The sequence below is a fragment of the Lonchura striata genome, chromosome 5 (genome assembly GCF_046129695.1).
Source record: "Lonchura striata isolate bLonStr1 chromosome 5, bLonStr1.mat, whole genome shotgun sequence".
Taxonomy (NCBI): domain Eukaryota; kingdom Metazoa; phylum Chordata; class Aves; order Passeriformes; family Estrildidae; genus Lonchura; species Lonchura striata.
This window is the reverse complement of record NC_134607.1, coordinates 18,948,988-18,975,883: the sequence shown is the minus strand read 5'-3', so window position 1 is coordinate 18,975,883 and position 26,896 is coordinate 18,948,988. Positions and strand designations below refer to the sequence as shown.

The 26,896-nt window shown below is 41.6% G+C and overlaps 2 protein-coding genes across 3 annotated transcripts in view; one reads left to right on the top strand and one right to left on the bottom strand.

Moving 5' to 3' along the window:
* The first annotated feature begins 1,211 nt into the window (after positions 1-1,211).
* Positions 1,212-16,971, top strand: PARP12 (poly(ADP-ribose) polymerase family member 12). 2 transcript variants are annotated; one of them, XM_021536467.2, is made up of 12 exons: positions 1,212-1,536; positions 2,510-2,645; positions 4,200-4,494; positions 5,434-5,532; positions 7,477-7,600; positions 8,447-8,642; positions 9,120-9,240; positions 10,522-10,618; positions 11,522-11,600; positions 12,795-12,925; positions 13,586-13,737; positions 14,611-16,971. In XM_021536467.2, exons 1-12 carry the CDS (start codon positions 1,220-1,222, stop codon positions 14,877-14,879), a joined length of 2,016 nt encoding a protein of 671 aa, XP_021392142.2. In that variant the 5' UTR covers positions 1,212-1,219; the 3' UTR covers positions 14,880-16,971. The 2 variants fall into 2 exon arrangements, with proteins under 2 accessions (XP_021392142.2, XP_021392136.2); XM_021536461.2 differs by having other exon boundaries at positions 2,504-2,645.
* A 4,788-nt stretch (positions 16,972-21,759) lies between these two features.
* Positions 21,760-26,896, bottom strand: part of TBXAS1 (thromboxane A synthase 1) — a 250,988-nt gene continuing 245,851 nt past the window's right edge. The window contains exons 12-14 of the mRNA XM_021536482.2: positions 25,992-26,129; positions 23,865-24,027; positions 21,760-23,252 (exon numbers count right to left, since the gene is read on the bottom strand). Of these exons, the coding sequence (XP_021392157.2) occupies positions 23,178-23,252; positions 23,865-24,027; positions 25,992-26,129 (376 nt within the window). The 3' untranslated portion in view covers positions 21,760-23,177. The remainder of the gene's footprint in view (positions 23,253-23,864; positions 24,028-25,991; positions 26,130-26,896) is intronic.

Genomic DNA, 26,896 nt, shown 5'->3' with positions numbered 1-26,896 from the left:
ACATATTCATCAATAGTTCCATAAATCTCCTCCCATTTTTCATTCTTGAAATCTACATCACTCTACTGCACAGCGCGTGCTCCCATTGTTGCTATGGGGTCTTTTGGTCTCTTCAGGGCTCTTCTAGGAGGAAGGCTGAAGGTCTTCCTCACATGTCCTCTGGGATAACCTGGCAGGTGGCACATGCACATTAATCTTGGTGTTATACAAGTAAGCACTATGTTCCAATTAAACCTCATTTATTTCATAGATAAGACCACTATTTTAGACTCCCTGTCTGGAATGGTCCCAGCTTTATTCATATTCAAGGTCAATCTTGCTCTGGGAGTTGTCTTTTAACTTCAGTTTATGCCAGTTTTGGTTTGGGAGTCAGTTCCTGACTTCCTCCATTTCCAATGCCAAATCCAACTCCTGCACCCTATTTCCCACATGTATTCCCATCTGCTTCATAACACTAATCACATATACTTTTCCAATTATTTTCCCAAATTTATTGATATAATTACGATTTTGTTAGCACAGATCACAACCATTTATAACACTGTGATGCAGAACCAGGAGTGTCAAAACGACCCAGGAAAAGGCACTTAATTAAAAGAAGGGCACCCTTCTAAGGAGTCTGTGACTTCCCAGAGGATGAGGACATTGCTTGGCCGCACTGGTGCCATGGCTGCTGTGCAGGCAGAAGCAGTGGTGTACCACCGTGTAGCAGGTGCCACTACGAGCACTGCAAGCAGGGCAGGGCAGTGTGCCTACACGTGTGACCATGACCGAGCTTTTAATTTAGATGTTGAAAGAAGCGTGAGAGCAGCCGTCACGATGTATCGTCAGGAAAGTGGCACAGGTCAGAAACCTTAACTGAGATGTTTTTGACGGCAGAATTCACACACCAGCCTTCTCCCTGTAACTTAAGGTTAAATCACCTGGCTGATGCTCCATTCATCCCTGGGTCCGCTTTTTCCTATAGGGAATGTGTGACCACCCAGCTGCCATCCCTTTTTGGTGACATGTGATTGAACACGGTCAATACATCCTGAAAGCCAGGCACAGGAGGGAGGAGCAGGGCCGGGTGCCGCTGTCCGTGCGCCGCATCACCCACAGCAAGGCGCTCCCCGGCGGGGGCAGAGCGAACGCCCCGGGCCGAGGCGGTCCCGCTCCTCTCGGGCTCTTTCACTTTCGTTTCCGTTTCCGTCGCTTTCCCGGGAGGCGCTTCCCGGCCATGGCGCTGGCGGTGCAGGCGCTGCGGGTGCTGTGCGCTAGCGGCGGCTGCCTGGAGCAGGGCGAGCTGCGGCGGCGGCTGCCGGCGCGGCCCTCGGCCGAGCAGCTGGCGGCCGTGCTGCGGGACGCGCAGCGCTTCACGCTGGTGCGCCGGCCCGGCCGGGCGGCGGCCGCGGCCGAGGCCGAGGTGGCCGTGGTGGTGGCCACCAGCCCCGTGCGGCTGTGCCCGGAGCACGTCGCGGGCTGCCCGGGGCAGTGCGGGCAGCTGCACATCTGCAAGTACCACCTGAAGGGCTTCTGCCGCAACCAGCTGGCCAGGTGAGGGGCGGGCGCGGCCGCCATGGCGGGGGCTCGGCCTTGGGCAGGGCGTGGAGCGATCAGGAGAGGCCTTTCCGCGTGGAAATGCTCGCTGGCCGTGAGCACCCCAATTTATTTGTGCGTGTGTTGTTGCAAAGGAGGCAGACACAGGCGGTTGTTTCATAGCTTTGGGTCGCAGCACTTCCTCCCTGGCTCGTCACCCTGGCGCTTCCTTGTCCGTGGGCAGGGCTGTGCCAGGGGAAAGCTGAGTGTCCCCCCGCACATCCCTGAGCTGCGGGACCCTGGGTGATGTGCTAAAGCTGAGTGTCCCCGCACATCCCTGTGCTGCGGGACCCTGGGCAGTGTGCTAAAGCTGAGTGTCCCTGCACATCCCTGAGCTGCGGGACCCTGGGTGATGTGCTAAAGCTGAGTGTCCCCGCACATCCCTGAGCTGCGGGATCCTGGGTGATGTGCTAAAGCTGAGTGTCCCCGCACATCCCTGTGCTGCGGGACCCTGGGTGATGTGCTAAAGCTGAGTGTCCCCGCACATCCCTGAGCTGCGGGACCCTGGGCAGTGTGCTAAAGCTGAGTGTCCCTGCACATCCCTGAGCTGCGGGACCCTGGGCAGTGTGCTAAAGCTGAGTGTCCCCCCGCACATCCCTGTGCTGCGGGACCCTGGGTGATGCACTCAGGGGCTGAGAGGGGATGATGCTCTGGAGCTTTGGTGGTTTTGTGGTTGTGAGCTGCAGGTCCAAAATGCCGATATTGTCAGAGTGCACTAAGGCTATAATGACTGTGAATCAGAAGCAGCGTGGCAATTATCCTCAGAATAATTATGTAATCTGCTTTGCAAATTACATAATGGCTTTATAGAAGAGCAATGTGGGTTTTTCTGAAACGAGCTAATTTGGTGTGCTTTTCCAGCTTTCAGTGTAATGCCCATGGGGTGTCAAAATATGCCAGTCATTTTGCTGTTCGGTTTCTTGAGTTCTAGGAAGGGATGCAGGTTTGTTCACAGCTTCCACTCAGACCACAATCTCCGTGTTCTAAAGCAATATGGACTTGAGAATTTAAACCATGATGAACTTTGCCAGCTTCTGCTTCAAAATGACCCTTCCCTCTTACCAGAGGTGAGTATTACTGTAACAGCTTCTTAGCCTTGTGTTTCAGTGGGCATGACAATATGGAAGAGGCTTTACAGAGATGGAGATATTGAGTGTCAATTTAGTTAGCTTAATGCAAATCTAAAAATAAATCTGCATCCTCTGTTCTCACCTGTGGTGGATTGACCCTAGCTGGCAGCTAAGCTCTTGAACAGACCCTCACCCACTCCTCACTCCCCCACCACAAGCAGAGGAGATGAGCATTAACTAGAAGAAAAAAAGTGGCAAAACCTGTGAATGGAGATAAAGACATTGTAGCAAGGGGAGGAAAGCAGGGAGAAGTGTTGCAAAAGAGAACTTCTGCTTCACCACCTCAGAGCCCAACAAGTCTCTGAGCAAGTGCTACCTTGTAAGAAGGACCCATCTCCCCCTTCTTTCACCTTCCCTCTGTCCCTTTCCTCACTATTTTTTTTTTTTTTTTTGAGGATGACATTATGTGGCATGGAATATCCCTCTGGCCAATTTGGACTATTTCCTAGTTTTGGCTGGAATACAGTTAATTTTCTTTCTAGTAGCTGGTACAATGCTGTGTTTTGAATTCAGGATGAGAACAATGTTGATAACACTCATGTTTTTGGTTTTGCTGAGCAGTGCTTGCTCTAAGTCAAGGACTTTTCAGCTTTTCATACTGCCCTGCTAGCCAGTAGACTGGGAGTGCACAAGAAGCTGGAAGGGAATGCAGCCAAGAGAGCTGACCCAAACTGGACAGAAGGATATTCTATACCATATGAAATAATTCTGAACAGTGAAACTGAGGGGAGGTGGCCCAGGGATGGTGGTACATTGAGGGGTCCGGCTGGGCTTTGGTCAGTGAGTGGTGAGCAGTTTCATTGTGCATCACTTGTTTTGTCTATTGTTTTATCATTATTATCTCCTCTTCCTTTTATGCCATATAAACTGTTTACCTCAACCCTGGAGGGCGGGAGTGAGAGGCTGTGTGGTGTTTATTTGTTCTGGTTTCAGTTAAGGTAGAGTTAATTTTCTTACTGGTATCATGAACAGGGCTGTATTTTGGATTTAACCCACTGAGTGCTTACTTTCAGTCAAGGCCTTTTCAGCTTCCCATGCTCTGCTAGTGAGGAGGTGCACGAGGAGCCAGGAGGGAGCATGGCCAGGACAACTGACCCAAACAGACCAAACCAATACTGTTTTGGTCACAAACCCAAAACATAGTGTGGTATGGTCTGCTATGAAGAAAGTTAACTCCATCCCAGCCATATCCAGTATGTCTTACCATCAAGTTGGGATGAAAAAGATTCCAAAACTATTCCAAAACTAGAAAATCGAAGAAGTGTGACTTAGCACTAAGTTCCATCTTGAGAATGTCTGTAAGAATGTTTCTAAACATTAGCAGGGCAAAGGAAAAGCTATCAAGCAGTCATTTGGAAAACAAGAAGAAAGAAGAAATGTTTCTGTCAAAAGCAAATGTATGCACATTGTAGCCAAATAATGGATTCAAATAGTCTAAATAAGCACATTGTACTTTGATGTTTAAATTCTTTTTTTCTTCTCCTTCCCAAGGTCTGCTTGCATTATAACAAAGGTGATGGACTTCATGGATCTTGTTCCTTTAAAACATCTTGCACCAAACTTCATGTTTGCCAGTACTTTTTGCGGGGTCAGTGCAGATTTGGCAGCAGCTGCAAACGGTCCCATGACTTATTAAATCCAGAATGTTTTGAGAAACTGGAGAGACAGGGGATGAGCTCAGACATTATTAAGAAACTACCTTCCACTTATAGAAACATGTATGACATAAAAAATGGCAACAGAAACATGTATGACATAGAAGATGTCAAATCTTCACCATGCAAAGGTAAATAACATGATCTTTTGAATTCATCAGAAGAGTCATGGTAGTGAATTTAATATTTTTGCTGGTGTCATTAAGAAAACTGAATTTACATTTTGGTTTGTACCTATCTCACTGACAAAGGTCTTTGTCTTGACAAATGAAATCAAGAGTGGTTCCTGAGAAATAGAGTGCTGATGTTAATGAAATTCTTAAACTTGGGATTAAAAAAGAGTAACAGGAACTGGAAATAGGGAGCGCTATAATTTTGGAGTTTTTTAGGTAAAATACATAAAGGTAGAGACCTGTTTAAGAATAGGAGTGGTGGTTGTCTGATTATGAGCTATTTAATTCTTTGTCTTTAATGTAGTGATTGTCTAGCACAAGAATTCACAAACAGCACTATCCTAGTTATTTCTCAGAAGTGTAATATTTTGTTTGCACTTTTCTTTTGAAGTTTTTTAGAATTGTAAGTTAAGTATAATTTAGCAGGCAAAAAAAAGGGTTAACAGAATGGAGAAGTCAAGTGTGTATGCTCATCTATCTCTTTTATTCTGCCTGCAGTTCCTTCTTCCTTTGCTTAATGTGCTTTAATTTACAGAGTATCAGATTTTGAAACTTTGCATTTTATAGCTGCCAGTGTGATCAGCTGTGTGCAATGCACAATTAGCTCAAGTCCATCTAGAAGCATAAAGGCGTTGGATTCCATTCTTGTTTTGTGGTGATAGCTAAAAACTGTATCTGAGGAATTCAGCAGTTACAGGGAAGTCAAGTTCAGAAAGGGTGGATACAGGGAGGGACTTTGAATATATTAGTTTATTAAAGGCTTCCTTGTCTTTCTGGAGCTGAGTGCAGTTAGGTAGTTACAGACATTGCCTTTAGGCTTCTTCTCTAGGGATAGGAGCACTTTGAAGAAGCACTGTTGATATTAAGTGTATTAATAGTTGCAATTCCCCCCTCTAGATGGAAAACCCAGCACTAGACGGGATTCCTCATCTTCAAAGGAGGATGAATCAGAACAGATATGCTTACATCATCTGTACAGAAGTTGTGGCTTTAAAGGTAGGTTGTCTCAAGTATCAATATTTGTCAAGTCCAGCCTGTTTTTCTGTTGTCATAAAGAGGAAATGGTAGACATCTTTCACAGAAAGGGGAAACTTTCTGTGAGTTTATGCTTCTGTTTAGTTAAATCTCACTGCTATCTTGACTGCTGTAGGAAAGTGTTTGACCTGGCATACCAAACAAAGGAGATGTTTTGTTTTGCTCTGGAATCTGCTTTTGCTGAATATTGGCTACTCCACCTGTGTTTACCTAAGAGATTGCTCAATGATAGGAGTCATATTTCCAAATAGGAAAGATATGAAAGATACTCTGAATTCTACATTATCCATTGTTTCTTCTAGTACTCTTCTGTTCCACCTGTCTTAGCTGTCTCCCTTTCAAAATGTTCCCAGGTGTCCAGGAACAAGGCTGCTTTGCCAGTGTTTTTGTTGATTTTGTCATTCTTTTTTTTTTTCTTGATGTTCTTGACCCGTGTACCAAACACGTCCTCATTTGAACTGCGTGGTGCAGTTTCTCCTTGACTTTCCCTGTATTTAAGTTTCCTTTTGTTCTGCTCTGGAAATTTGCCTTGGGTTTACGCACATGTGATGTCACCTTCACTCCAGTTGAGGAGTGACTGCACACTGACACTTTGAACTCTGAGTAACATTTGTGATACCTGGCTCACTGCTACATTGCTCTAATTTGTGGAGCCTGGATCTCTTGGAGACTTACTGAAGGGCAAAGGACTTTGAGACTAAAGGAATGATGTCTGTGTATTTATCAAAAGAGGGGAAAGGTGATGGTTGTTAACTGGGTTGTATTGGAAGGTATGGACTTAGACATGGTGTAAATAGTATGGAATAAGTGGTGGATACATCCCTGCTTTCAGCTGGGACAGAGTTAATTTTCTTCCTATAAGCCAGTACAGTGCTGTGTTTTGGATTTAGGATGAGAATAACATTGGTATCACACTTGTGCTTTAGTTGTTGCTAAGTAGCACTTACCCAAAATCAAGAATTTTTCAGCTGCCTGTGTTTTGCCAATGAGGAGGTGCTCAAGAAGATGGGAAGGAGCATGGCCAGGACAGCTGACCTGAACTTGTCAAAGGGCAATTCCATACCATTAGAACATCATCCTCAGCATATAAATTGTGGGAGTTGGCTGGGAGGGGCTGTTTGCTGCTTGGGAAGGGGCTGGGCATCAGTCAGTGGTGGGTGGGCAATTGTAGTGTGCAACACTTGTATTTCTTGGGCTTTATTCTTTTCTTACTTTTTGTTAGCTTCATTTTGGTTATATGAGAGTGTGTGTGTGTGTGTGTATATATATATATATATATATACATATATATATATATATATATATGTATGTATGTACATATACTTACATTTACTATATTGTATTTTGTTTCAATTACTAAACTGTTCTGATTTCAGCCCACAGATTTACATTTTTCCTGTTCTCCCCATCTCACTGAAAGAAATGGAAGTAAATGGCTGTGTTGTACTTACTTACCATCTGAAATTAAACAATGGCAGTCCTTCTCCTGTCTTAAAACTAAGCACTTCTGTGCTTTGGATTTGTCCTCAGTAATGCCACTTTGTGATTTAGTGGTTAATCATAAATACACTTTTTTTCAATTTATTAAATAATAGCCTTGTAGGAGCCGGTGATCATTTTTTGTCTCTGAAACTGAGAATGATCTGTGCAATTTTAGTGTGCAAAGAGAGTCTAATACTCACAGAACCTGAACTTCTACTTAAGCCCAAAAATTCAAGTTTTGCTTGCTTATGCTGAAAACTTTTGAACTTCTGCTTGTAATGGTGCCATAGGTGAACACTTTCTGTAGCTATCCTTTTGATGATTTCACCAGCTGGGTACACAGCCCTGAAATGTTGGAGTTCTCTCATAGCCTGTCAAATTAATGCATCTCCTACTTCCTTTTTTTTTTTTAAACTTTTACAGAAAAGTGTATCAGAACCCATTTTCACTTGCCGTATAGATGGCAGTACTCTGAGGGTAATACCTGGAAGGACTTCATAAATATGGAAGAAATAGAAGAAGCATATTGTGACCCAAAAAACGCCAGGTATAAACTCTTATAAAAAATTATAATTGTAGTTTGTTGTATTGTACCAGAGCCTTAGTGGCTATAAATTGTTGCAATTCTAATGTAGTCATTACATAAGTAGTTTTATCTGACATTCTTCTGCTGACCTCACTTTGCATGAGATTTGCCCCTCCCTTCCCCTTTTACCACAGTCCATATCATGGAACTTGCAGAATACCTGGAGAAAGGGACCAGAGCACATAAAGAATATAGAAATACCTTTCAGAGTTTGGAACTGGTTATATATTACAAAGAGAGTATTGGAAGGGGCTCATACCAGTATGCCACATCCCATGCTGGAAAATTACCTGTTCCTCTTATGTTACAGGCTCTTTGAAGCCCTTCTTAAGTTATGTCAATGTTCTCTTTAGAATATAGCTGGTCAGCAAGAAGGCAGCAATGCCTGTTTTCCATTGTTCCTGTTCATCTTATGTAACTTACTTATTTAGGAGTGGGTTATGATTATTGCCCACAGTATCAATGTGAGACATAATACTGTTAATGTATTATATTAATACATTATACTATTAATGTATTATATTAATACATTAATGTATTATATTTATTATATTATATTAATTACAATGTATTATTTTAATGTATTATATTAATACATTATGCAAAATATGTACAAACACGAAATAGAGCTAGCATACAGGGTTGTGAAAAGTGCAAGTTGCAAAGTACACATTGTAGTGAAAAGTGCACCTTTGTGTTCTGCTTTTGGGTGAGATTGACTTAATTTGCAAATTTGTAGTGGGCTTCTGAATCTATGAGTAAAGCTTCACAAACAGTTGATTTTCTTCCCTCCTTTTTTTTTAATAGATTTGACTATGCTTTTACTGAAGGGCTTTTTGTCCCGTTCAGTATCTGTTTTCGTGACATGTGCTGTGAGTTCCAAAAAGTCAGACGTCTTTCTACAGCTTCCTCTGTGACCAAACCTCCTCACTTCATTCTTACAACAGAATGGATTTGGTACTGGAAAGATGAATATGGCATGTGGCAGGAGTATGGAAAACAAGTAAGTGTGGAGAAATGGAGAGACTCCTAACTCTGTGTGAGAAGTGCAGAACTACAGAAAAGTACACAGTGCTTACATCTTCCCCCCCTTTTGTCACCCTCTTCCTCTCATACTGTACAGATGGACATTAAAGGCCTAATGTGGTCTTTTCCCTGTGATTTTGATTAGTTCAGGTAGGGGACTGATGTGAGTCACAAGTATTATCAACAGGTAACTATTCAGTCAGTCCTGTCAGATAGGATCACAGTAATAATAGATTTCCATTGGTTCTAAGAAAAGCCTCCTTCTATAAAGATCCAGTAGTACTCTGCCATCTTTCTTGATCTAGTTGGTGGATGTGTCACTCTAAATCAAGGATTTCTCACATGCTGATACATCCTGCAGCCACGATACTTAGGAGAGTTGTTGGTTTTTAGACTTGCTTGTCTATAAAAAACCAGGAGAAACTTTTTTTTCTCTCTTTTTTTGCCATGACAGGATGGTCTTCATGAGGTTGCTACTGTCTCCAGTGATGACCTGGAGAAAGCTTACTTGTATGACAGTTCTCCAAAGATGACTTTCAAAGCTGGAAGACATGAATATGAAATAAATTTTGTGTGTAGGTTGCATTTTCTTTGTTTTTCTGTTTTGTCCCTCCCTCCCACATCTCTTGTGGTTCTGACCTACCTTATTACAGGAGATAGAAGAGAGAAATTTGGACTTTGAATTGCAGTGCTTACAAAGACAGAGTTTCTATCAAAATTCTCAGGATAAGAGCTGTTCACATAAGCAGAGTGACATTCTATTCTTTCAAAGCGTTTATTTTTGAGTTCTTGTGCTAGGTTTCAAAATGTCTGCCAGAAAGTCCAAGTATGACACTGATGCTGGCATCAACACAAATAGTGAGGAACTTCTAGAAGACTTGACAAGCTAGCTTCTGCTCTACTTTAATAACTAGTGTCCAGAAAAATAAACACTTGGACAAGGTGTAGGGTCCAGACAATCCTTAGCATTACAAGATTTTTGCACATATTTTCTTTTCATCCTGTCTGGAAAGGCTGAGAGAATACTTTGACTATGTCAAAGTAGGAAGAAGTGTTTCCCAAGAGTTCAGGAAATACAAGCCACTTGTGATGGCACTGTCCTCTCTGAGCTGTTGCCTTTCCTGGCATCCTTTTCAAAAATTATGCAGAACAGTGGTAGGAATCAGCCTGCCTGGACTGTCAATTTGGTGTAGTTATCTTTGATCCAGCTTTTCATTACTATCTCATTCTGCATGGAAAAAAGCCAAACACAAGAACCCCAAACTAAAAAAACCAGAAAGAGCATGTTATCTGTTGTTTGTGATTCAATCAAAAGCAGTTCTGGGAAAAATTGTCTGGCTTAGAAGTGAAAATTGCACAGTGAATCAATCCTTTCTCTAAGGTTTGGGCTTTTTTAGTAACTTAGGCAAATATATGCAGTGTAGGTGTCTTTTAGAACTTAATTTCTAGGCCTGCTGGTGTCAATAGGTATTTTTTTTTGTTTGTTTTCCTGTGTATCTTGCTCTGAAGATGAGGCCCCATTGTCCTGGCTGGTAGCGACTCTTAATTGTTAGTATGTTGTCACAATAGCTGCAGAATTTCCAAGAAGGAATGGTTCTAAAATTCAGGTTACTGTAACTTGTTTCTCTTGGTGGTCAGTAAAAATAAATGGTTGGTGATAGATGTTGGGTTCTCTTTACAGGGTTTGAAATCTACATCTAAATGTAGGAAAAAAGTGTCTGAGTTACAAAATGAGGAGGAGGGAGTATTTTTGTCAATGTTTTTGACAAAACAACTTAGTGACAAATATGTCTGTAGTTTGTCAAAACCGTCTTTGATTGTTCATGGGATTTTGTTTGGTTGTTTTTTTTCCCCAGCCATGCTGCAGAAAAACATTTGCTACAAAACAGAGAGGAAGATTTGCAGAAGACCTAAATTTGTCTCTCAGGAAGAGGTGGAAAAGATAAAAGACAGGTAAACCACAACTGTTCATTTTGAGGTGATGGGTTTGGTGCTTTGTGAATGCTGAATCCTCCATGGGTGCAAGTAGGGTGAAGAAGTAGCTATTGAGGCAATTGTGAAAGACATGAAAAGGGAGAGGGACATACCTTTCCTACAACCATGTCTAGCCAGGGCAGTGTTGCAGGCTGACCAGCAGTTTTCACCTCAGGAACCTCTGTGGTGAAGACAATTTGGGCTTGGCCACAGGAAGTGTGGAAACATAGGAAATAATTCAACATGTAGCAGTGCGTTTATGTGTACTAGCTCTTTCTGAGATGAGTAATTTTCAAAGCTAAGTGTAAGTTCAGAACAATTATTTTGAGAGCAGACAGACAATCTGAAAGGAAAGCAGTAGTTGTTACAGGTAGAGCAAAAGGTGAGAGCCTGCAAGGAGATAGAGTTGCATGTAACAGCCAATTTTTGCACATTCCCTTGCAGCACACAGTACTTGCTTAAACACTGAAAAGAGCAGCTAATTAAAATTGGGGTGGAAGTACAGGGGAGGGTTGTATCTATCCTGTTTCTGTCATACTGATGGGATACTGGATGCATTTCTGTTTACCTCCCCTGGTGCAGCAGAGCTTTTATATATACTTTCAACTCTGCAAGAGAAATCCTTATGTGTTTAGTTTAGAGTATATATATATATTTTTTTCTTGTTTGGATTTTGCTTTCTGACATAAGTCTTGACACAATGACTTGGAACAAATATTTTCATTTGCTGAACAGAAATCACAGTTTTGATATATTTTTGAATATGTTCAGTTGCCTATATTCTCCCTAAGCTTGACAAAAATGTTTAGTATAATATGTACATAAAATGTCATATTTAGTTTTTATTTTAATTGTCTATTTGTAATGTCTTATAATCTACAGGGGCGTTAAACATACAGAAGGGTTTAAGAACATTCCAGCTCACTGGGACAAATCTGCCCTGCCTGAACTGGGATTCAAGGTTTGGAGCTTTTTAGTTTTATCTTTCTGTCAGTTTTGTCATGTAAGGTTTGTTCCATTGCAAGTTCATTGTTTTTTCTGGCTTTGTAAATGACTGTTTCTGTGTAGCATAATACAGAAGTATTGGTAAATTTAAACCTGATACCACACTGGGCAGACCTGGAGCTGAAACTAGACCCAGATTTAAACAAATGGTAGCAGTAAAACTGTGGCAGCAGGGACTTCCACTGCTACTATTAATCCCTTGGCTTGGCAAATTTGCTGAGTTAACAAGACTGGTACTGGTGCCCAAAATACACAGTTTTGAAGTTCCAACATGTGCTGAAAGCATCAGAGGTAAATGATGCCTCTGAACTTCAGAGTAGCCATTCCCTTAGCTGTAGGCTGTTGTATGTCCATGGAGAGGTGCTGAAACTGGGGGAGTTCCCAGAATCACACAGAATGGTTGAGCTTGGAAGGGGGGACCTCTGAAGATCACAGAAGCCAACCCCCCTGCTAAAGCAGGTTCAACCAGAGGAGATCACACAGGATTGTGTGCAGGTAGGTTTTGAATATCTCCAGAGAGACTCTACAACTTCCCAAGACAGCTTGTTCAAGATGGGATGTTTTATTATTTTATTTCTTATTATTTTATTCATTGCAGTGGAGTAAACTTGTTTGCCTTTGTAACACACCCGATTAATATATGTGTGGCTACCTTCTCTGACTTCCTGTCTGCTTCCACCAGCTCCTCTGTCAACTCCAGTAACTGTACCTAGAGAAAAGGTGTTATCTGATGCTCAGAAATCACTAACTTGCAAAATGCAAATCCTCAAGAAGTTGTCACTAAGAAATAAGACCGACATTGACATTTTTATGTCCCTAGAAAAATTTGCAAGTAAACTTTGCTTTCTTTCAGAACTGTCATGTAAGGATCTGATTTTTAGTAGTGTGACCATGCTTTTTCTTAAAATTGTTTGAATAAAGCCTCTTCAATTGATTTAGAAACACAAGAGGCAGTGCAGTTTGTGTTCACTGGCTGTAGGGAGGATAAACTGAAAAAGATTCTCAATTCCTTTTTTATTTATGTGCTCATTTCTGCTATTTATTTAGATACTGTTTGATGCATACAAATATATCTTGACACAGATATTAAGAGGGATTGAGTGGCTGCACAAAAGCATGCAAAAGTAACTTTTCAAACTTTTCCTTGCAGCTGATTGAGCTTGACTGTTCTTCTGAAGAATACAAGAAAGTCAAAGTGGACTTTCAGCGCACAATGCCCAAAGCTCCTATCAAAAAGATTTGTAGAGTTCAGAACCCATCCCTCTGGGAACTGTATCAATGGTAAGTGTAAAACATTGCTCTGGCATGTTATTTATTGTTTCTGTATAACATGTTATGCATGTTATTTATTGTTTCTGCAGTTAGCTGTATGTGCTGCGCTAAAGATAGAACATGCATTCCTGAAATGCCTCTGCTACCACTCTCCCACTGAAATACCTACCTAGTATCAACATTTAGATAAAGAGTTATCAACAAGCCCAAAACTCAGTCAAGACACAGAGCTTAGAACAGTCAAATTCAGGGCTGTGTGGGAGGAATCCTTGCTCCTGACTTCTGCCAGGCCTGTGTCCATGACAGCTTCCTTCCAGTTAAATCTTGAAGCTGGTAATGAGTCACATCTAGCACAATGTTTTGCAGCTGGTCAAAATTGAAACAGCCTTTGAAATTAAATGCATAACTCATGGAGGGCAGGCCTCAATATAAACTCCTGTGTTCAGATAAAAAAAACCCACTGAGATTCCTCCCTCTCTCTTCAAAGGTAGTGAATGAAAGAAAACATTTGTAGTTAAAGCATTTATGTATAATGTGAAAGCATGTTTGCATGCCCAAATTAGGCTGTAAAGATTTTCAGAATATACTCTGTGTAAAATTGTTTCAGAGTGGCTGGAACCTGTGGGGACAGCCACTGTGGAACTGCAAAGATTCTGCTTCTCATTGCAGGCAGAAGGACCTAATGCAGAAGAGCAATGGTGGAAAGGCTGCAGATGAGCGATTTTTATTTCATGGGACCAGTAAAAAAGACATTGATGCCATCTGTCAGCAAAACTTTGACTGGAGAATCTGCGGCCTTCATGGGACAGTCTATGGCAAAGGTTGTTTGTCAGCTCTTCCTGTAATCCTAGACTTGCTAGAAAATTCTCAGTACTCACTGCAGAGGGGTAAAGTTTGCAAGGTGATACTTGGCCAGTCCTGAGCTTCTCTCTGTCATGATGTGGGCAACAGAGCTGAGTTTCACAAGGGTCATTTGGAGCTAAGGCACTGTGAAAGGCCTTGGCCTCTGCTCTCCTAAGTACTTGAAAGAAAAGACAGACTTAGGAGAGGTTATTTGTAGGGATGGTTTCTGCTAGACTTCAGGCTTACTGCTGTTCCAGTTTGTCCCAACTCCATGGCTTTTTTTCTTTTTTTTTTTTCCCCAAGAATCTAAATGCCATTCTGGTTACAGGTTGGCAGATTATATCCTTCTATATTGTCCTATGTAGAGGAAATTACCAGCACATCAAGTGGAATAGCTGAGACAGGCTGACTGGCTGACTACATACCTTTCTACTTGAATACTTTGAAACTCTCAGAAATGTTAGAGAATCACAGTGTATTTTGAGCATGGAAGGGACCCACAAGGATCATCAAGTCCAGCTGTGCTGATGAATATTAGTAGTCTCTGCCCAGAGAGGAAATGTGGAGATAATGGGGGAGGTGGACATCTAGAGTCAGGAGGATATCTTTTAGAAGATTATGATAACATTTTAAACATTGATTTAAATATTTAAACATTTTAATATGTGTGCTGTGCAAACGAAAAATTGCAGAGTGGTAATTTCCACTAAGAGGGACATAGAGGGTGAGTGAAGGCTTTGGAAAGGCTGTTCAGTGCTTAATGGATTTGTTTGTTAATTCATTTTCACACAGTATCACTTTGTTCCTGCTGTTTTAGTGTCTTAAACTCTGTCTTGGTGTCTCTTCTGCAGGAAGCTATTTTGCAAGGGATGCATCTTATTCTGACAACTACTGTGGGACAGACTCAAACACCAAGACCATGTTTCTGGCACGAGTGCTGGTGGGGGAGTTCACTCTTGGTAGTTCTCATTATGTTCGGCCTCCGATGAAGGACAGCCAAAAATTCTATGACAGTTGTGTGAATAACTCTACAAATCCTTCTATCTTTGTCATCTTTGAGAAGCAGCAGATTTATCCAGAGTATCTCATAGAATACCAGGCACTGGCAAGACTTCTATAGCAACAAAACCCGTCATTCTTGCGTTTAACTGGTTTAAAAGTTTTTTAGTTTTGGCTTAAGAGAGAAAAATTGAGTTTGAAGAAGCTGTGTGATCAGATAGGTGAGTGTTCAGAAACATTTTTTCTCTGTCTTTTCTGTGTAATAGAAAACAAGGCATAAAAAGGCATAGAGGATGTTTTAGAATTCCTAAAATCCTGTTTCTGTATCTTATTTGTATCAGCTTTCACATATACCCTACATTTTGGGAGCCTTTCATAAATTTATTAGAATAAATTGCTGATGGTTGTAGCATGAGGATTGGCCATGACTGCCAAGTTAAAACAATTTTAAGGTATTGTTTCAGGATAAATTTTTATATGTGCTCATTGGTCAGAGGCACTATCCCTCTGCCTGTTTTTCTTTTAACTCAAAACTGGATAAAACATGTTTTTTAGTAATCTGTCTCCTGTAACAGTAGACAATGAGGTGTTTGCAAATGTGACTGTACAATCTGTGCTCAACTCATTGCATAAATTCTCAGTAGCACTCTTCTTTTTTGTCTGCACCAACAAAACCTCAAAAATTAAACTTGCTTGTTGAAAAAGAGATGTATTTTCACTTGCTGAGTTTCTCATTTAAAATAATTACCAAAGATACAAGCATAACAGGGGTTGCTTGGTGCTGTGGGACTCAGTTGATTTACTCTATCAAATAAATACTATATTTTATGTCTGAGAACACAAGTTTTTTGTTACTTTCACTGTGCCTACAAACACAAGAGTCCTGGCAGGTGTTGTGGAGGAAGCAAAGGAGGCAACTCACACTTATTTCATACCATACTTAGGAGGGAAATATACTGCTTGTCCTGCTTGATTGTCAGTACCTTCTTTCTGTGGATGAACCTTATGGTTCCCTTACAGCTGTTGGGAAGAATGGGGAGTGACTGTCTCTCATTAGGTGTTCTGCCTCTTTGGATGCAGGACATTCACAGATTTCCTGTGTAATCAAGCTATTGCTGGACTTTTTTCAACATGCTTACCTGGGAATTTGTCTTCAGCCACAGAGCTGAAACCTTTAAAATCTGAAGATTAAGTTGAATTTTTAATTATTCTTATCAGAAGAAGATAGTAGTGTTGAGCAGTCAGCTTACATATGTGCAATCAAAAAACTTGAGCTATCAAATATTTTTTTAATATTAAAGTTGTTGATGCATAGATAGATAATTTATCATAGAAATAATGTGCTAAAGTAGCTATAAGTTAGCTACAGTGTGCTGCAGAAGCCTTAAGAAATACTTTCTATATTACCTAAAAAAGCTCATCTTCAGCTGCATTCCATATACTTCTTTTTAACTCTTCTGGATGATGATTGACAGGTGTTCACTGGGTAACTCTATTACTTCAGCATTGTGAGCCAGGAGCTTGACCATGATTAGCTGGATTAAAGCTGTGTAGACCCCTTTTTTTGTAAACTGCAAATATAGCAGCATGATACCTAAAGGAAAATAACTCCTATTTGTGTTTAATCCCAGTGAAACACAGAATAGGGAAAGGCAAATTGAGTGTATTATTTCTTTTGAAAGATTTGTAATAGAACATAAATTATAAATCTCATGTAGCAAATGAGCTTGTCAGCAAATAGTACATTAATTGAGAAGGATAACAGTTATGGAGGAAAGACTTCCTATCTGTGCAGAATAAGGTTTTTCTGCCAAAACAAAAACCATCTTTATCTACATGTTAATGGCAAATGAGAATACTGGTTGTATGAGTTTCTTCCTCTGAACATAAGCAGAATTTCAGGTAAGAATTAAGATAACTAAAGTCGTGTTAATCTTCTGCCAGAAAATTGAAATGAACATTCTTTTTCAGGCAAAAAGTTGAAATATTTTTATTGACATTTTTTATTGTATTTTTAAAACCTCTAACTTGATTCTTGTGTGTGTATGAGTGTAAGTAAAACAGCAAATAAAATGCCTGGTTGTTGTATTTTGTCATCTGTTATTTCTCCATTATCACAGAAAGAGAAAAGTTGCCATGTTTTTTCCACTTTTTGAAAGTGCAGGGGTAAAATTCTTGTGTATGTTAAATAAACAGGTACTCAAACTAGTAAATTCCTTCTGATGATTTTCTTTCTTTCAATACCGAAATCACAATGTTTCAATAAACTTGTGAGTTTAGAGGCTGTTATTAAGCAGTAGGAGTCCCTCTACAGCTGTCTTGGTTGCATTTGGAAATGAACGGATTAAAGAGATGTTTGCATTACATCCAAACTTAAGGGGAAAATTAATATTGAACCTCTTTTCTGAGTGAGGAGTATCTCTTTTGGCTACTTAAGACAAGCAACTGAGCAGGAAGCTTGCAATAATCTGTCACTCACACCCACACCATGTGAGGAGAAAGATAAGCTGTGAAGGTTGTTTCCTTTTCGGTAACAGGTCCATCCTGGCAAGGCAGGCGGCACAGCCAGCAGAAGCCAAACAGCTTTGCTGTGCCAGCAGTGCGGTGTGGAACATGGGGGTTTATGAACCCTGATCCGCCACCTGCTGCGCTGGGGAGGGGGCTGGCAGCCGACCAAAGGCAGGTCACTGCACCCTTCCGTGAGGGTTACCTGGAGCCAGGTTGGTCTTGATATGCTGACTGGGTTTTATGAGATGTGGGTGCCAAAATCCGAAGTGCTGAGAGCAAGGGAGTGGCAGTATCCGGTTTGGATACCTGCAGCCTGGCCAAGTAGGGGCTGGTGAGTGAGAGGGACTTGGGTGGATGGCAGATACCAGGTACTGTGATGTACTCAGTGCTGCTGGCCTTGGAGAACGAGCTTTGCTTCTAGGAACCAGTGCTCAGGGCTGCCTTAGGGCCAAAGGGCAAGTGAGAATTGCAGAAATGCTGCTTAACTTTGAATGCATCCAGCAGAAGATCCAGGTGGGATGGTTGTTGCATGGGCAGCATGACTGGTGCTTCCCTGTTTGTACAAGGGATAGACTTCATGGCCTCCACAGGTCAATTGCACTTCCTGCTTCAGCTCCATCACAAATTCATCACTGCATGCAGAAATCCTAGCAAATGAGGGAGTACTCCCCCCTTGAAAGTAGTGCAGGGAGATAAACATCTTAGAAACATGAGATTTTTCAAGGTCAGAAGAAAGTGAATGGGGCCAGTATAAACTAAGCAGTGACAGTTTATAAATCAGCTTTAAATTCTTTCACCCTGCTTTCTGCTGTAAACACATGGAAGAGTCTGGTATCAGGTGAAACTATGTCCAGGATGTTTAACAAAGGGAAATGAGAAGGTGATCGTTGCCTGGAGTATCTCACACAGGGTGTTACAGTCAGCTCATGGGCACTCTATTTCCCCTGTCCCCGGGACCCTGTGACTCTGATCAAGATATCCCTGGACCCCTCCTTCCTGCCCCAACGGGGTTGGCGGAGAGCCAGGGAAGCCCACCCTGTCCAAAGTCTATATAAACCCCTGACATTTCCTGTTCGTGCTCTTTTGCCCCACTCTCCCCTTGAACACCACAGAATAAAGATTGCTGAACCAACGTATATCAGGGTAACAGCCTCTTTTGGAAATCTTTGCCATCTCCTGATATTCCTCCCCTCACAGCCTTGGATCTCTGGGCTAGCCTGATATTCAGGGGGCTGTGTGAGGGGGGGAACATCAACAGAGAGGAAATTCTGCAATTTAATGCCAGGTAAAAATAGAAAGTCCCAATTTACAATCGAATGAAGCATAATAATTTCTGCCACCCAACTCTGTTTTTCTAGGAATACTATTTTTAAAGCACAAAACTGTAAAGCTTCTTTTCTATCAGCAGCTTCATTAAAAAAATACCATTTTACACTGACAGCTTTCTGTCATCATTACAAAGACCAGAAGACATATTAATAGAAGCTTTCCTTTACCAAGCAGCCTTTGCTTCGTATCAGCTGTCAGAGAATGACTAAAACCCTTTTGTAACACAGACGTGCCCGATTTTAAACAAACTCGCGGCTCAGCAATGTAAGACAACACACTTGCTGTTTCTGAGGAATTTTAAACCAGTTTCCTTGTTCCTCCCTAGACCCAACTGCTGCTGACTGAAGCATGTTGTACCAGAATGCTAAATAGTTACCATTACATAAGATATAAAGCTATGTTTTGCTATTGCAATTATAAACATAGTGTTGGGGTGGGATTTTTGTTGTTACTGTTTTGCCTTTTTCTGTAGGGGTTTTTGGTAGCTTTCTTTTTGTGTGTTTTTTTTTTTTTTTTTTTTTTTTGTGTGTGTGTGTGTGTTTTTGAGGGTTTTTTATTATTATTATTATTTTTTTATTAATTCTAAAACCAGCCCTGGTCAAGACTGGTTTGGAACCATGTTATATAGGTGGACAAACACACCGTGATTACAGTGATATTACCAGTTTCTGTTTTGGACAGCTGCCGGCAATCTAGTGCCTTGTTTTCCTGGAAATGTGTGCTTCCAAAAGCTCACTGATCCTTGCTCACTCTGTAGGTGTGTTGCTGAGCTCACACAGGCAGGGTGAGGTCCAGTGCCACTGAGTGTCCTGGTACAATGTCTGCAGTGTCTGGTGAGTGTATCACCAACCCCTAATGAGAAATAGCAAATGGCTTGGGGCTCTTCCTGGGTTACTGGAAAGCAGGCAGCCTTTTTCCTGTCTTTTCTAGCTGTCTGTCTTAGCCTGCATGTAGAACAAGGGTTGATGCACTTCCAGAAAGCTGATTTCAAATGCAAAAATAATTTCTGTGTTCCATAGTGCTACAAACTGACAGGTGAAAACACACAACACTTCCTAACCAGAAGCCTGCAGAATGGTTGAAATTCTCTTAGCACAGACTCAAGTGAGTTTACTTGAACATATGCTGTCCATGTTCAACATAGATGCAGCTGAGAAAGACTCTTGGTTCATTTTCCTAGCCTGTAAAATGTGATGCACACTAGCAGCCACTTCAGGACTTTCCAGAGGCATCAATATTTGAAATTATGTTGATGGAGAGGCACACCAATGCATCCCAGTCATATCAGTTTGATGCCAGTGCCAGCAAGATATGCTGGCCAGCAGCAGAGCTTGGAGAGAGTTCATAGTTCAGCAGGAGAGCACCTGAAGAGCAGCACAAAGGAATTCCAGCCACTCCAGCCCTACTTGAATGCCTCTCTGCAAGTATATGCTCATGCAAAATAAAAAATGAGGTTAGAGATGTGCACTCCTGCAGGTCAGTGATCTCACTGGCCTCACACAGACATAGTGGGATGGCTCCTGTGACTGGAGTCCTGGAATGGAAATATACTGGAAATATACAGGAAATATACAGGCTTTGAGGAAGGACAGAGGAGATGAGAAGGGGGGGGTGTCATCCTCTGTCAATGACCAGCTGTAGTGCATGGAGCTCCACCTGGGGATGGATGAGGACCTGACTGAGACCTTACAGGTCAGGATTAAAGGGAAGGACAAGGCACTTAAGAAAGCTTGTTAAAATTCAAAGTTCACTTCCTCCAAGATCAGGAGTCATGCATCCCAAAAAAGAGGAAGTGAGGCAAAAATACCAGGTGATGGATAAGTAAGGAGCAAACAAAAAAGAAGTCTACAGAAGGTGGAAGCAAGGCCAGATAGCCTGGGAGGAATACAGAGAAATTGTCTAAGCAGTCAAGGATCAGGTTAGCAAAGCTAAAGCAAGCCCAATTAGAAATAAATCTGGTCAGGGATGTCAAGGGCAATAAAAAAAAGTTCTACTGGTATATGGGTAATAAAAGGAAGATGAGGAAAAATGTGGGCCCTCTCTAAAAGGAAACAGGAGCTCTGGTTACCCAGAACATGAAGAAGGCTGAGGTACTCCATTGCCTTCTGCTTCGACCTTCACTGCTAAGTGCTCCACCCACACCACCCAAGTTGCAGAGGCAGAGACTGGGAAGAAGAATTTATACAAAATCATGGGTAAGAAAGGGAATAGCTTGATTTAGGCTTGGCTTATTTTGTCAAAAATGAAGCACATGACAATTTTATGATTCACATAAGGAATACAAACAAGCCTTTGACAGATGACTTCAGATGGAATAAACTTCCTGCTCATTCTGGTAGGTGGGAAGTTTTTAGGTAAGGCCCATCCAGCTTTTTTGTCAACTGTGTATGTAAGCTACACAGTAAATCAACCTCCAGCACTGTTTCTAGGAGGAGAAAAATTATGCATAATGTGTAGAAACTAAGGTAAATACAGCATGTTGCTTTTCAAATAAATAGCAATCACTCCATCAGCAATTCATATAATCAGTCTGTTGTAACAGGGCACTTCTGTTTAGCATGCTAGAAATGCTCCATGGAAAAAGGAACAATTCCAAAACTTCCCCAGTCAGTACTTCATCACTATTGCCTATACAGACATGTTTAAAAAAACTGCATGAAAGAGGAAGAGACAGTCTTTGAGGAACGAGATCCAGTAATTTGATCAGTGTTCAGGCAGCATGTGGGGAGAAGGCAGCAAAAGATGCTTTCTGGAGAGAAACTCAGGGACCTAGCCAGGCATCAGTGAGCAGATGGCTCCATCTTTGCAGTGAAGCTGAGCAGTCAGTCTCTTCCTCCTGCTGCTGCAACACTTCTCTGTGCACATCACCAAGAGAGATGCTGTACCTAAGGAACTCTCAAGCAGACTATGTCAAGCAGGCAGAAGAACCAAAAGTGCCTCCTTATTTTTATGGTGCCACAAGAATTTTTGTTATATACACAAATTTAAAAGAAAAAATACAAGAATAAATGAATTTTGAAAACGGATCTTGGGACTGCACCAATCTCTTCTCACAGTTCTGTTGTGGTTTAACCCCAGCCAGCAGCTCAGCCCTTCAGAGCTGCTCATTCACACCCCCATAGTGGGATGAGGGAGAGAATTTTAAGAATTAGAAAACTCATGGATTGAGATAAAGACAGTTTAATAGGTAAAGCAAAAGCCACACACCAACAAGGAATTCATTCACCATTTCCTATGTGCAGGCCACCCCATGAAGCAGAGCTCCAGCAGGCAAAACAGTGACTTGGGAAGGCAAATGACATCACTTTGAATGTTGTCCTCCTTCCTTCTTCTTCCCCTAGTTTTATGTGCTGAGCATGGTGCCACGAGGTATGGAATATCCCTGTGTTCAGTGGGAGCCAGCTGGCCCAGCTGTGTCCCCTTTCAGCTTCATGTGCAACACTATCTGTATGGCAGAGGAGTAGGACAGAGGGAACATGAGGAAGCTATGGCTGTTTTGGCTGGGAAGATGCATGAGCACAGTCACACAGCTCCAACAGGTCCATGGGGCTGTTGCAGTTCAATCAGACAAGTTCCTTCCTGAGGGGGTGAGGCACTCGGGACATGACCTGCTCCAGTGTCACAGGAGCCAAGAGAGCTGCTGGGTCTGATGATCCTGATCCCACTCCTTTGCCACCAGCTCTAGTGCATGCATGCTCTTAATTTCCTTGATTCAAAGAGCTAGACAGGAATGGTTCCAATTGCAATGCTTGGAAAGGAAAGGCCTCCGCATGAAGCAAATGTGGTACCAACACCTTCTGATTACCTTTACATTTCATCCAGTCCTCCTGCTTGCTTTAAATTAATATCTTCTTTGTCTCTTCCTTTCCAACAGCAGTTCAGCAGCCAAAAAAATGGCTGTCACCTCATGTCTTTGGTCTTAGCTGCTGGAACTTTACCGGTTCATTCTTCTTCTGTCGTGTCGACAGAATGTGCCAAGTGCAAATTGTTAATCCAAGTTTTGGTATTTAAAATCACTTCAAAGCATGGAGGAGGTACAACTTTTCTGGCTTTATAGACACAGGTGGAAATTAAGCATTGTAGCATTGTAATTGTAAGCATTGTAAGGGGCCTCAGCTTTGATTTGTTAGTGGAGTTCACAAAAAATCCAATGCACTGCATCCCAGGTTTTCTGCTGTAACTGTAGTGCCTTTGGGGCTTTCTCTAAGGACTCACAAGTGCATGAGAAGAATATGTCATATGATGAATTGAAATTAAAATCTACTGTAAATTGTGGAAAAGGAGCATGAGGAAAGCATTCTCATAGATAAGGGAAAAGAAATGCCATGAAGAAAAGCAAATGAAAATGGGATGCTTCTTTATAGATACTATTCACAACAATTTGAAAACATCCAAAAAAGACTGTGGAGCCCATTTTAAAAAGTGATTGGACGCTGTCCCACAGGAGGGCAGTGAGACAGCACCTACTGACCATCAGTGGGACTTAGGCTCCTATCTTGGAGTTGGAGTTTTGAAAAATAATTATACCCAGTGACTTACTCAAATGTCTCATTCCAGAAAGCTTCAGGATGTACATTGCCTTTTAGCGTGATTCCAGCATGATGTAGACTCCATTTTTTGGTCCAAGTGTGGCTTTTGATTTGAGCTGCAAAGGAATCTGAAAAAGAAAAGACCATTTTATGTGCAGTTGTATGTGTTTGTTTATGTGTGTATGACACCCCTACATACAAACAGACATTTTTGCTGGAGGACCAGTTTGTACCAGGATTACTGTGGAAGCTGTAAAGTACTTGTTTTACAGTCAGCTGTGGTAGTATAATATTAAAGAGAATTTACAGCCAGAGGCTGAGGCAGTGGTTACCCAGGAATGCTGTAGACCTGAACAGAAAGAAATTAACTCTGTAAACTCTAGAGCTGGGTGCAATGTCCATAGCAATAGGCATATACCAAAGTGCTGAGATCCTGTGAAATATGTACACATATTCTCACCCTCTATGAATTGTGACATTTTGCCTGTGGTCCTGGCACACTGCTCTCCACTAAGGCAGGGCTGTGTAACAGTACTTTTGTTGGAAAAATTATATATCTGAAATCACATTTTGCTTAAAACATGCAGTCCATGCCTCATCTCTCCTTATTATGGAAGTGTCTCTGGCAGTTTTCTCAAATGAAGAGAAGTCACAAAGGAAAACCAGTTGTCCTGCCTAAGACACACTGTCAACACCCTCAAGGTAACAAGTGTGATCTTTAAGCCCCTGCATGTACAAACCTCAGTGTCTGGGCAGGTTTTGAACTGAAACTTCTGCAAAATCCTCAGCAGAGTCATTTTTGTCTCCAACAAACCCATTTTCATGCCAAGGCACCCGCGGGGTCCTGCCCCAAAGGGCAAGTATGCAAAGGGATGTCGTTCCTTCTTTGCCTCCTCTGTAAACCTAGAAGGTGCAGAGATGGAAAGCAGTTCAAGAAATGCTTTTTGCTTGATTCCATGTCTTTAATTTAAATCTCAAAAGCTGGTTATTTCAATTGATCTTAATGGACAGGTCACAGGGACTATTGATAGATATGTGCTGATATCCTAAGTAAAAAGGTAATTGACTTATTGTCAGCTGGTGACTTCAGGAGAGGACATGGAGATACGAGTTTTACTTCCAATCTATCTTTAATGAAAATTTCTCATCTCTTTGGATGCATTTTCCAAGAACTTTAGACTGCTAAGGTCCAGAGAACTCATGCAGGGTAGAAAGAGATGAGAGGTAATACAGACTATTTGGAGCTTTGGGAAAAAAATTGTGTATTTCCACTAATTCCATCCCCATGCTTTGAAAAGCTAAATAAGATTGAGCCACTACTCCAAAAAGTACTGCAGAGGCCCCTAATTTGAGATTGAAGGACCATTAGCTCATGTACTAAGCAATGTTGCATATCCCATGCAAACAGGTTCAGATAATTCTTGCCTTGCTCATCCCCTTATAACATCCTGGCAAATTTAAAGTCTCCCTTGTTTTACTCCTACTGCCAATTTCAAAATGAAATAATTTGGGGAGGGGCGGGGGGAAGGCTGTAGCTGAATTATTTTATTTTATTTTGTTATGCTCTTATTTTATAATTCTTGCTAACATTACCAACTATACAAGCTGAGCAGAGTGCTAGTAATTTTGGATCATTCCTCAGGGAAAGTTCAAAAGGAAATTAATCTCAGATTCATACTAAACAGCACTGTGTGAGTCAAGGGGACTGCAGCCCCTACTAACCATTTTACCCTTTCATACTACTGGTTAAGTGGTGAATAAACAAGAAAACATTTCTAGATAAGCATTGCTAAAAATGCAAAGACTTCCAGTTGCTGCTAAGATTCCTCTCCAGCAAAATCTCTGGGCTTCTCTAACCCTGGCATTGCTCTTCTTCATGGCCAAAAGATTCTAATGGAGCATATGCCTAGATTTGTTCCAGAAGGAGCATTAAGCAAACCCACCTACACCACCACATGTGTTGTCTTACTGGCAAAGATGGTTCTGGGCTGCCAGCCTCACACCCAGTTGTTTATGGAGCAGGCACTTCTTTTCTTAGTAAACTTCTGAATGTAGTGGTAGCTTAAAATGCATCTGCCCACTAAACAGTTTAAAAATATAGCTGCCCCCAAAACTAAACTGTGCTTCCACACCACATCAGCTGAAAGCTCAGCCCAGCACCTGTAACACAAGGCAGGTACAAAACCACAGTTTGACAAGGTTCCCCCTACCCACTGAAGATATAAAAGCTCCATGTGAAACTGTCTTGCCAAGCAAGAACCAAGGATCCTAACTTACAGACAGACAGCAAATTACCAGTGGAAGATGGAGTAGATTCCCCACTCACAGAGTACCCACTCTGTTGTATTTCAGATAAAAAGGGTGCTCTAAATCAGTGAGCAGCTGGATAAGTTTTCCAGGTACAGCCAAGCTAGTGAATATACTGTCCCATTTCAGAATTTCTGCAGCCAGAAGCAACATTATTCACAGGATCTCACTTGGAAACACGTCTGAGTTATATAAAAGTATACTAAATATTTCCATGGTGAAATTTCTTGTATTTTTGATATAGAAACTTCTAGTCCTGCATTTTGAACTTCTGTGACTACCAGAAAACCTCTGCCCCAGTTCAACCTTGACCAAACTTCACACCTCTGTGGGATACACCACTATCATCACTTGTCTGATTAAATAGAAATAGCATGTTTTTATGGTTTAAATAAAACTGTGCTCCTCTTGGTGGAAATGCTGCTTTGGATGAATAGTGGGTGACTGTGGCTGTGAAAGAGCAGCAGAATCTGATGCCTGCACTGGACAGGTTGGAGTTCTGTGCCCACAGGCCCAAGTAAGAACCTCAAACTAAAGGTGAAAAGCACTACTCCACACACCTCTCAGGAATGAACTTCTCAGGCTCTGGCCAGAACTCAGGGTCATGGTGAAGGTGTCCAACTGCAGTTTCAATGACAGCTCCAGCTGGAATATGCTGCCCCAGCACTATGCAGTCTTTAGCTGCTTCCCTAGTGAATCTGAAAAAAAAATCATGCATCCCAGATGATTAATAAAGGTTAAAAACACAGCAGGGGAGATATATAAAAGTATCTGTCTTCATCTGACCAAACAATTTCTGGGGTAACACTTTCTCATAGATAAATACAACAGCTGTTGCTGATGCCAGTGTCTTCTCAGGTTATAGTCATCTCCACTTAGAAGTCCAAAGCTCCGGTCCAGGTGTTTGATTTTTGCTCCTTCACAGGAAAGCATTTCTGGTTGTGTACTGTTTTCCAAAGCATTAACTGCTAAACAGCAATTTTATTGTTGATGTTGGGTTTGGACTAATTTTTTATGAAAATTGCTGATTAAATGTGTCAGTCATCTCTAATAACAGGTAGAAAGAGTATGCTGGTTTGCCTCCGTAAAAAAAAAAGGTTATTAAATAAAGATTTGAGTCTGTTTATTTGAGAAGCTCCCCACTGTTGGTGCAGCACCCGAATCTTAGCAAGGGATAGTTTTAATATTAGGGCTGTGTGTTCTGCTGCTGCTGATGCTACTCTGGAAATACAACCAATTCACAGGCCTTTAAAAACCTCATTTCACATATATTCATCAAAGGCAGGCACAATGTTAACAACAAAACTCTGTTGTTTTCTCCCAGCCTGTGGTGATAAGTGTCCTTAGGAACCTCATCATGACAAGACTGAGAAAAGCTGCCTGCCAAAGCCCAGCTTGACTCTTGCAAAAGATTGTGTGTGGGTGTGCATGTGTGGTGGTAGGTTCTGATCCAGATCTTTTGGTG

Coding starts and splice junctions, on each gene's coding strand:
- PARP12 (XM_021536461.2), top strand. CDS start 1,220: ATGGCGCTGGCGGTGCAGGCGCTGCGGGTGCTGTGCGCTAGCGGCGGC. Junction 2,646..4,199: donor ACCCTTCCCTCTTACCAGAG/GTGAGTATTACT, acceptor CTCCTTCCCAAG/GTCTGCTTGCATTATAACAA. Junction 7,601..8,446: donor TGTGACCCAAAAAACGCCAG/GTATAAACTCTT, acceptor TTTTTTTAATAG/ATTTGACTATGCTTTTACTG.